Genomic DNA, 10743 nt, shown 5'->3' with positions numbered 1-10743 from the left:
AAAACATTTCACATCCACCCATTGAAAGATACAAATGTATCACTGTGTATTCGAATTTAGGGCTATTGCAAATAAAGCTGTTATGAACTTCCATGTACCAGGTTGTTTTGCCCCCGCCCCTGGCAGTTTTGTGTTATTCTGTATTTCCTGCAGCCCACCTTAAAATGACATTTTTTACGACACAAAAGTGCTGCTGTGCTATCTGGGAGCCTAATAACCTTTTGAGTAGTCACAAAGGAATCCCACGGTGTTGCTATTATCATTTGCCAGGTTGCTTCAAGGTTCAAAAGTATTGCACTGACTGAACCATAGTTCCCGTTGTTTCTGAAATCTGACTTCTGGGTTCTGTAGCCGAGGATTTACCCCACCAAGAGTCTCCAGTGTTTGCTGAATAAATGCTGGTATCCCCATCCTGTGGCTCCGGCCATGGGATGTGTGTTTCCACTGACACGCAGAGCTGTTCGCTTGGTTCCTGAAAAACCTCCAGCCTTTCCTAAACCTCACAGCTGGATAAACCCTGGGATGAGGCTAAGAGTTCCCCATTACCAATGTCCCTAAGACCTGACTGCGCGTACAAATCCTGCACGGCGCTGGGGATTGTCATAGGACTCAGAATTTGAGCAAAGTTGGGAGCTGTTGCCTCCTTGGTTCTTTGAGGATTAACAGATTATTCACCACCACCTGTGAAAGCTCTGAGTCCTGCCTTAGACTACATGGTTCTCGTACGGGGTGTAGACACATTCTGCACAACCTCGACTTTTCAGTGAGGAGCTGCAACAAGCCGATTTCCGGGGGGGGGGGGGGGGGGGGGGGGGGGGGGCGCGGGGGGGTGGCGCTGAACATACTTAGCTCTCACTCCAGGGTTGGTGCACTGGCGCCCCGCGCAGCTCTACAGACAGGCTGCTTGCCCACACCGCGGCTAGTGCTGCTGCATGGTGAATTCTGGAACTGCTGTGGAACCCAGGTTTGGGGTACCGGTACCCGACCTCCATTTCCAGCACAGAAAGGATGACGGTCTTTACTGGAGGATGTATTGCTCAGTAAAGAAATAAACGCATTGCCACCTCACTGCTCCCACCCACGACTCAGCACGCCTTCATGAACATCAGGGTGCGCATGCCCTATCAAACGCAGGAACCCAGTTCGCTTCCTGTCATTTGAGAATGAAATGTGAAAACCCACGCCTGGGTTCCGGGTAGGTTGCGGTCTTGATATGCCTAACTGCATCAACTGCTGCCCTTTAAGAGTGGCCCCCAGCCAGCTGCTCTGTACATTTCCCAAATCCTGACCGGTCAATTTCGGGATTGGACGTAAATTGCCGCTACTACTTCGTAGACCGGGTAAATACACCAGCCCAGGGCGGCCGTATGAACCCCTCACTACACTCCACATTGTCGAAGGCAGGAAGGAAAAGCCAAGACCTGTCAAACACCCTCCGCTGGAGGATGCAGTGCCAAGAGGCCTCAAAGGGCGCACTCGGCCCAATCAAGGTAAGGATCCCGAAGTTTCTCGTGTTCAGGTGGAGGCCAGAGTAGGAAGCTGGGGAGTCAGCCCCCGCGACAGGTACCAATGCTACTGAAATCTCGGCAAATGCCGCCGCCCCTAGAGGCACTCCCACATGGCCTGGGGGGGGGGGGGGGGGGAAGAGATGGGAGAGGAAGTACTGCGCGGACACTACTGCCCAGGATACAGCTCTTTAAATTGAAACGAGAGGTGGCTCTGAAAAGAGCCTTTGGGTTTAAGGTCGGCGATCCTTCGTTAAGAATTTAGGCCCGCTCCCCGCGGATGCGGCGCGCCAGCTGGATGTCCTTGGGCATGATGGTGACGCGCTTGGCGTGGATGGCGCACAGGTTGGTGTCCTCGAAGAGCCCCACCAGGTAGGCCTCGCACGCCTCCTGCAGCGCCATCACGGCCGAGCTCTGGAAGCGCAGGTCGGTCTTGAAGTCCTGCGCGATCTCGCGCACCAGCCGCTGGAACGGCAGCTTGCGGATCAGCAGCTCGGTGGACTTCTGGTAGCGGCGGATCTCGCGCAGGGCCACCGTGCCGGGCCGGTAGCGGTGCGGCTTCTTGACGCCGCCGGTGGCCGGCGCGCTCTTGCGGGCCGCCTTGGTGGCCAGCTGCTTGCGCGGGGCCTTGCCGCCCGTCGACTTGCGCGCCGTCTGCTTCGTGCGAGCCATAACGGGAAAATGCACACCAGACGCCCAACTGAAAGTCCATTTGCGCTGGCTCTTATTTATAAAGGCAACGTCCTCCTGATTGGTCCGAATCTTCAAATTCCGCGCCGTGAATTGAGTAACCTGATGGGCCTTCTGATTGGCTACCAGGACTCACTTTAGAAAATCTCCTAATCCTGAAATGTACTTATCTTCTCAGACTCCTCCGTCCTTTATTCAGGCTGTAGTTAATGTTTCACGGTACCTTAACTGGTTTTGTCTTAATCCTCTTGTCTGGAATTGAATTTGGGAAGAGACGAAAGTGAAACCTCTACAGTTCCTGAGCGGTTTCAAAAGCTGTCCGTCTGAACGTGATTGATCCAGTTCAGTATCGTCCTTTGTCATTTCTCAGTTTCTGAGCTTGAAGCCACGTTTTATATTAGCCGAGGAAGCGCCGTATCCCATAACTACCAACACACCAACAAACATTGGCATCACTTCCAGACACCCTGCTCCTAGGAAACATAAAAATCGCACCGCTGTTGAAATGTGACGCTCCTTCGCTTCGTGAAAAAGCCTAAATTTTGCCGACTTTGAGCAAACCAAACTAGTAATGCCATGGCATAATTTTCTTAAAATTTAAATACTTAATTGTTGTGTTCTCTTTATTGCATTTAGTAACCGGGTAACTGCAATTCGGCAGGAAGATGTCATAAATTTGTCAGGTTTTTGTCTCTTCGGGTCGGGATCTAGGAAGACACAAGACTTCATAAACAGGTATTACTGACAAGATATACTTTTGCAGTTTTGAAAAGGAAAACTCTCTGATGGTGGAGAAAAGGGCCTAGACTTGCTTTCACACAAACGACCAATCAGAAAGTAGATTTAAAATCACCTTATTTGCATAAGGTGTTTCTACTGGCACATTTGCTCCAATCAGGAGTTAAGATAGATTAAGCCGCTATTTGCATACGAGGCATATAAAAGTAGGCCAGCCTTACGCTCAGCTTTCAGTCTGTTAGACTTTTTTGCTACGTTTGTGCGCCATGCCTGAGCCAGCCAAGTCCGCCCCCGCCCCGAAGAAGGGCTCGAAGAAGGCCGTGACCAAGGCGCAGAAGAAGGACGGCAAGAAGCGCAAGCGCAGCCGCAAGGAGAGCTACTCGGTGTACGTGTACAAGGTGCTGAAGCAGGTGCACCCCGACACCGGCATCTCGTCCAAGGCCATGGGCATCATGAACTCGTTCGTGAACGACATCTTCGAGCGCATCGCGGGCGAGGCGTCGCGCCTGGCGCATTACAACAAGCGCTCGACCATCACGTCCCGGGAGATCCAGACGGCCGTGCGCCTGCTGCTGCCCGGGGAGCTGGCCAAGCACGCCGTGTCCGAGGGCACCAAGGCCGTCACCAAGTACACCAGCTCCAAGTAGACTCGCCAAGTAAGCGTCCTGTTACCCAACCCCAAAGGCTCTTTTCAGAGCCGCTCAACCTTTCACATAAAGAGCTTTAATCCTGGAGTGTTGGTAGTGTTAGGCAAGAGCCATGTGGCAGTTGAAATGCTTTTCTCGGTCTTTACTTTCCCATTCTAGTTTTCTCAGTAGTTTGTGTTCATGAAACAGATGGTATTAAGCAAGCCCTGAGCAGAAAAACTTGTTTCGAAAACAAGGCAGTGCTTGGCTGCTTAACTATTGAGAGTTTCAGAAATTGAAACTAACTTAGCAGATTTTTCGCCAGGGCTTGTACTGAGAAGTCTTGGGCTGTCCGGACGAGCCTGGACGAGTTCTACATATTGGCATCCTTTTGGCAAGCCTGTCTAGAAAGCACAATGTGCTTGGTGAGTCTGAGTCATTGTTCAGTGGGAAACAATAGGATGCTATACACCTGATGGCTTGAGAAACTAATTTCCTAGTAAATGGGGCTGGGAGGGAAGCCACTGAACTTAAAGGATAGATGTCTATTGAAGAATAACCCCAAACTTTAGTTGTTATTCTGCAAGTAATTGAGGCATTCCATGCTTCTTTGAAAAAGTGTAAACAGGATTTGTAAGAGGAAGGAGAAGGTAAAGAAGCGGCAGAGAACAGCCTGGAAACACCGCCTCGTGTTTTGCAGTGATGTCTGCCAGCCAGCACAGGAGCCAGGCCTGGGCAGTCTTCCCTTAAGAGGCTTGATAGGAATCCTCAACAGAATACACTGTCGCCTATCCATTTACAAAATACCTTGAGACTAACGTCATCAAGAGCCCTTCAGTTACTGTCCTCACTTTTGGTAAGTCCACCCTCCTAGGCATTTCTCTGTTGGATCAGGGAGTGTGGAACAGAGAGGGTGGTGGTTAGTGCACAGTGTTCTAGGATCACGGATCTGAGTGTGCCTAACTTTCTTCCCTAAATGACGTGTTGAGGGGAAGGACTGGGACTCTGAGTTTATTTGTTTATTTGTTGAGAGCCTCAGAAAGTGAGCTTCAGAGAGTGACAGATACTTGGGGAAGAGCTCAGTGAGCAGGATAGAAATAATCTTTGACCTCACAGGGCTCCAAGTCTAAAATGGACATTTAAATAGGAGTCTCACAGACTAACAGAAAGGGCAAACCTCTGTCTGAAGGTCACCTTAGCATTGCCAAAAGTCGAATGGATTTAATCTTGAGTAGGACAATGACAAGGGAAGAGGATGTGGCTAGAGGGAGAGAAGATTCGATGTGCAGAAAAAAAAACCACGCAGAGTTTGCATTTATGGACTAGAGTTAACAACAGGGGCTATATATTTATTTATGCTTCTCATCGGACCATGTCTCATTTTGGGTTCACAGGGATTGTGTAGAAGTTCAGTGCCTAACTAAAATGTAGGATCTTACTGAAATGCAGAAAGGAACGCTATCATAGATCTTGTCCGTTAATCTTCTTAATGACTGTTTTTTTTGTGTACACCCTTGGGAGTGAATGGTTAAAGTAGATAAAAGACGGTTTCTCTCTCATGAACAGGTATATAAATGTAAGCTCGGGCCTGGCATGGGGTCTCCCTAAGGAGCTCATCTCCCTTTGTGTAATGTGCGTTGGCTCTGTCATTGGAGAATATTCTCAAATATATTCTGCTATTGAATTCTGCTATGGAGGACCAACCCAAGACCAACAAACTGGATGGCTGCAACTCATAAGAAATGTTAAGTGGGTAATTCCTAAGTGAGAAACTTATGAGAAGTGTTATGTGGGTAAGCAAGAAATTGTATGAGATGGAGACAAAATTCAAAAGCTGTATTTGCTAAAAATCATAAATTTGTTGCCTGTCAGACATGGTGCACATAGAGAAAGTAAGCAGAGCTCGTGTGCTACACGGAGGTGGGAAGAGATGAAAGAGAGCGAGAAATGCCAGAATTTGTGCCACACCAAATATTTATGAGGTACTCAGTATTCAGTCTTATATTGACCACCACCCCTTGGTGACTTCCACTTTAGCCCCATTTGCCTTCTGCAGACAAACACCCTCGTCAAGGGCATGGCTGCTTGGGATGTCACGGGCAGCCAATACGGGAGGCTGTGTGCCCACAAATGGCCTGCCTGGTAGTATAATTGCAGACATGAATGGGGGGTTGGGGGGTGCCTGGGTGGCTCAGTTGGTTGGGCGTCCAACTTCAGCTCAGGTCATGATCTCACCGTTCATGAGTTCGAGCCCCGCATCAGACTCTGTGCTGGCAGCTCAGAGCCTGGAGCCTGCCTTGAGTTCTGCGTCTCCCTCTTCCTCTCCCCTGCTGGCACTCTCTCTCTCTCTCTCTCAAAAATGAATGGACATTAAAAACAATTTTTTTTTAAAGAAGACATGAGGGTAATTTCCTGCCTTTTTACTCTCGCTGTCATTCTTACACCTTGCAGCCCAAGAGGTCTGCTCCAGCTACAACTCTCTTGTTCACATTCTATCCTGAAGGAAGGAGGAACGGGCATCCCCACCATTTACTGAAATCCTGAGAATGGGGTAACCCGGCCTTCGCTAATATGCCCTTAGCCAAAAATACTCGATGGCCACACTAGCTACGAAAGAAGCCGGGGGAGTGGCATTACTACATAAGAGAGGAAAAGCCAATTTCAGGGAACAACTGTGTGGCTGTCCCTGCCACAGCTCTTACCTAAAGACAGAAGGTCTCCCTCTCTCTCTGCTCCTCCCCCGCTCACGCTCCATCTCTCTCTCTCTCCTTCAAAAATAAATAAAAACATTAAAAAAGAAAATTTTTAAAGACAGAGGGAGACTGATGAGTTCCTACCTCTTCAGGGGGACACTGGAGCTTCCTGGTACAACACAACTGAATTGTAAGTATTGGCAATAATTGCTTCAGCTGCAAAGAAAATAAAGTGGTACCAGTCTGGTTAGAATCAAATTTCCCCGTTGAGATGAACAGTGATCACCGCCACTGGGAAGCCGGGGCGAGCGGTGTGCGATCAGCACAGGCTTGGGAGATCAGGAAAACACCTGGGAAGGTAGAGGGAGGCCAACAAGGTCAGACTCAAAGCCCGTGAACAAGGTCAGGCTGAGTGTGGAGTCCAGCGACAGCCCACTGCTTCCATGTACATTCTGAGGGCCACCCATCTGGTATACAAGTTCCAGCCTTACCTGCCTCGGGCCTGACTTCTGCACTTTTACCTTGGTGGGTTTTCTCAACTCATTCCGAAGATACCACCATCGGGGTAACATTCGTTATGCACCGAACCTCCAGAAGATGCAGTCCTTGCCTTTTGTTCTCAAAAGCTCTGTTCTCTCATTTGGAACCTCAAACCTCTTACTTTTGATTTTAAGTACACTAGCACACAATTAAGACCCTTTCCTGAATCAGGCTGGCAGTCCTCCAAGTCCTCAGGCTTAACACTCTATACCTGCCCTTGCCTCTTGGTTCCCGAACCTCATTGTGCGCTCGGGAACCTGGAGTGATACTTTCTCAAAAAAATATTAAAAACACGTGAATCCATGCTGAGTTTCCCTGGGAACCCCAGCTTGAGAACACAGAGGACCCTGTCCTCTGGCTGCTTATCAGACCGTGACCCTGAATATGCTCCCAGCTTAGGACCTGTTCAGTCATCACTGTCCTCTTCTCTGTGGAATGATCTTCTCACAGATGCGTGCAGAACCACCTCCCTCCCAGGCTTCCTGCCTCTGCCTCGGTGGCACGTTAGTGGGGGAGTCCTCCCCACCCACCCTCTTTAAGACTACAACCCTCCACCACCCATCCCTGGCAGTCCTTAATCTTCTTGGCCTGTTTCTTCCACCCCTGAATCTCTTTACCCACCAGAATACTGTGTTTGTTTATTTTTGTTTAAAATGATCTATGCAGGCACCAAATTACACTTTTGAACTTATGACGTCATGGCTCTTTTACCACCTAGACAATTCCCCGAGACAGGGATTGTTAACATCTCTACCTGGCAAGTGACCTAAGGGAAACCCAGATGCCACCCAGAGCTTGGAGCAGGCCACCAGTGGGTGCAGATTCAACCAGAAACACTGCTGCTGATTGGCTCACCCGGTGAAATACAGCTGGGGGGGGGCTCACCACTGTTCCTGATACACGAACCTCTGACCTAGTCCCCGAAGACGTTCATGTCTGTAATCTTGAATTTGCAATTCAAACAAATGGAGTTTGTTACCTGAGCATACACATTTTGCCTGTGGCCATAAAACTAGCATGTCTGAAGTATCAGGATATGAATTGCATTTAACCTCTAACCTGCACAGGTTTGCTCTTTTCTCCTTAAGTACAAAATGCTAAAGGTCAGCTTCTACTTGCTAGACCTGGAGAGAAAGAAAAGTGCGCCCTAATTTTTGTCCTGGAGCACAACTGGGACTACCTAAGTATAAAACAGAACCTGCTTAACTGAGAAACAGACAGAAATTCCTATGTTCAACTGTTCCCAAGGCCTTGCATCTCAGAGCTAAAATCTCCAAGGCCCTACTTGATCTGGCTTTTTACCTCTCCGCCTTCACCTCCTCCTATTGTGCCCCGCCCATTCCATGCGGGGGGGGGGGGGGGGACACCTCACGACTCCCCTCCCCTCTCCTCTCCCCTCGCCCCCTTTCAAATCTATGCTGAAATTGTATCCTTGTCTTCATAGGTGCCTTATCTAAATTTGAACTCCCCATAACATTCCTTATTCGACCTTCATTTTTCTCCTTACCATCTACCACACTACCTCTGATATGCATCTGATTTGTTGTCTGTCCTTCCTGGACGTGTAAACTCCACGAAAGCTGAGAATTCTGTTTTGTTCTGCGAGCATATTCCCAACGCACAGAACAGCACCTAGCACATTGGAAACTCTCAACAACTATATGTGTGGAGTAGATAAATTTTTAAATTCCTCGGTGTTGAGAAATGTTTGTTGGAATCATCACGGATCATTTTGGGCTTTAAAATGGTAGACGTGTTTTTGTTTTTTTGTTTTTTTGTTTTACTTTTTTTATTTTTGAGACAGAGAGAGACAGAGCATGAACGGGGGAGGGTCAGAGAGAGAGGGAGACACAGAATCCGAAACAGGCTCCAGGCCCCGAGCTGTCAGCAAAACCCCGACGCGGGGCTCGAATTCTTGGACCCTGAGATCATGACCTGAGCTGAAGTCGGAAGCTCAACCGACTGAGACAACCAGGCGCCCCGGTAGACGTGTTTTTAAATATTGAGAGCGGAAATGATACGATTTTTTTTTACAATGATCAAGAGGTACAGATAAAACATATTTGGCTACTGTTGATGATGTTGAAGCTGGTGCAGGGTATACAGAGGTTATCAAACCATTATTTCTTCTTGCCTATATTCTGAAATGTCGCGTGATAAAAAAGTTCGAAAAATGAAAAGAATAGCTGTGGGGGAGAAGATAAATTGACAAAGGCCACGGAGAAAGACCAGGTGAATACCCAAACGGCACTTCGAGCCCAGTGTTGGCCCCGAAGTCCAGGATGTTCCTCTCTGTAGCATCCCTTAAAATCTGGTATTACCAGGACGCCTGGGTGGTTCAGTCGGTTGAGCCTCTGACTCTTGATCTGGGCTCAGGTCATGATCTCACGGTTCATGAGCTGAGGGCCCCTCCTTGGGGCCTGTACTGTCAGCACAGAGCCTGCTTGGAATTCTCCTCCCTTTTTCTCTGCCCCTTACCCCCTACCCCACTGGTGCTCGCTCTCTCACTCTCTGAAAATAAATAAACTTAAAAAAAAATTTTTTTTTTAATCTCGAATTGTCAGTTGCCCAAAGCAACCCTGTCTCTCATCATAGACTCACATTGGCCCTATCCTCAGAAATTCCTACAAAAGCCAGATACTATTTGATTCATTGCAGCGAGGTTAATAGTTGTCAACCAAGCCAGAATATATATATATATATATATATATATATATATATATATATATATATAGTCTCTGAAAGCAAGCTAGAAACCTGATTCTACAGATATAATTCCTTGCTAAACTGGGAGTCAGGAGTTAAACAGGAGCTAACCACAAGATTGGAATTTATGTAGCATCTGGTCTTGACCCCAACCTCCTGTTGGTAGCATCTGAGCTTTCATAATTACCATTGCCTAGAAGCAACCCATAGACTACAACTAAAATGGTCCTGACTGGACATCAGGCAAAGATATTTTTCACAAAACCTCTAATTGTCTGTAATGTGTAAGCAATATTGAGATCACTGCTGTTAAATCAAACTATTTTCCCAGGAACTTGCAATTGAGTTGGAGAACATTTAACTCTATGACATAAATAAGCATGCTGTTTGCAAATGATTATTCCTGGTGAGAGTTGACAGGTAGCTTTCTTGATGAGGCCAAAAATATCATTTTTAAAAATGGGCTTCTTAAACTGGTGTCAGTGACAAACACATAAGGTGAACTTGGTACAATGCAGCTTCTGACCAGGCCTGGGGGGATGGGGGGTGGGGGGCACGCGGTGATGAGAATCTTCATCCCTACAAATGATGCCCTTGCTGGTGGGCACACCCTTTACGCGTCAAAGACTGTAGAAACCACCAGGACTGTTATAGGCTCTGTGGCCAGTAAGCTCATTAGAAATCCTGAGTCTAATTCTTTTACAGTCAACGATCAGACTGTACTGTTCTAAGTTTTTACAAAAAAGCAAAAAAAAAAAAAAAACCTCACTTTACATAAGGATAGGAATTCGTCAAATTGAGGTTTCAAACACGAAAAAAACTAAACATGTCCACAGCTCCAGTTTTCCAACTGCAAATACCCAAACCGGTGGGAACTTTGTGTAAAACAGCAAACGTACAAGCACCAGCACCCAAGCTCACTTTTTGGGAGTAAAGATCCCCATTAACCAGTCACATATAAAATAGTGGATCATCCCACTGCCAGCCCAGAGCAGCCCTGACTTCCCGAACTCACATGCCCCTTCCCCGGAGCCAGAAGGTACTACCTTAGAACTTTCAACCACCTATCAACTCACTAAGCAGTTTAGGGAACCTCAAGGTGCAGAATACAGCGAGCGGTTTCTGAAGACAGCCGAATGCCACTCACCAGATCAACTTAAAGACAGAAGGCCAACAGGACAATCAAGTCTCGAACATTAAAACCCCAAGACGGCTACAACTGGACAAAGTTACAGCAACTTTACA

At 47.7% G+C, this 10743-nt stretch overlaps 2 protein-coding genes across 2 annotated transcripts; one reads left to right on the top strand and one right to left on the bottom strand.

Moving 5' to 3' along the window:
* Positions 1–1735: 1735 nt before the first annotated feature.
* Positions 1736–2191, bottom strand: LOC122219413 (histone H3.1). The gene has a single exon (XM_042937658.1). It carries the CDS (start codon positions 2175–2177, stop codon positions 1767–1769), a length of 411 nt encoding a protein of 136 aa, XP_042793592.1. The 5' UTR covers positions 2178–2191; the 3' UTR covers positions 1736–1766.
* Positions 2192–3182: 991 nt separating this feature from the next.
* On the top strand, positions 3183–3629 carry LOC122219453 (histone H2B type 1-C/E/F/G/I). The gene has a single exon (XM_042937707.1). The coding sequence runs from the start codon at positions 3200–3202 to the stop codon at positions 3578–3580; it is 381 nt and encodes a 126-aa protein (XP_042793641.1). The 5' UTR covers positions 3183–3199; the 3' UTR covers positions 3581–3629.
* The last annotated feature ends 7114 nt before the right edge of the window (positions 3630–10743 follow it).

This window comes from Panthera leo, chromosome B2, assembly GCF_018350215.1.
Source record: "Panthera leo isolate Ple1 chromosome B2, P.leo_Ple1_pat1.1, whole genome shotgun sequence".
Classification (NCBI taxonomy): domain Eukaryota; kingdom Metazoa; phylum Chordata; class Mammalia; order Carnivora; family Felidae; genus Panthera; species Panthera leo.
This window is presented reverse-complemented; position numbering and strand designations above follow the sequence as displayed.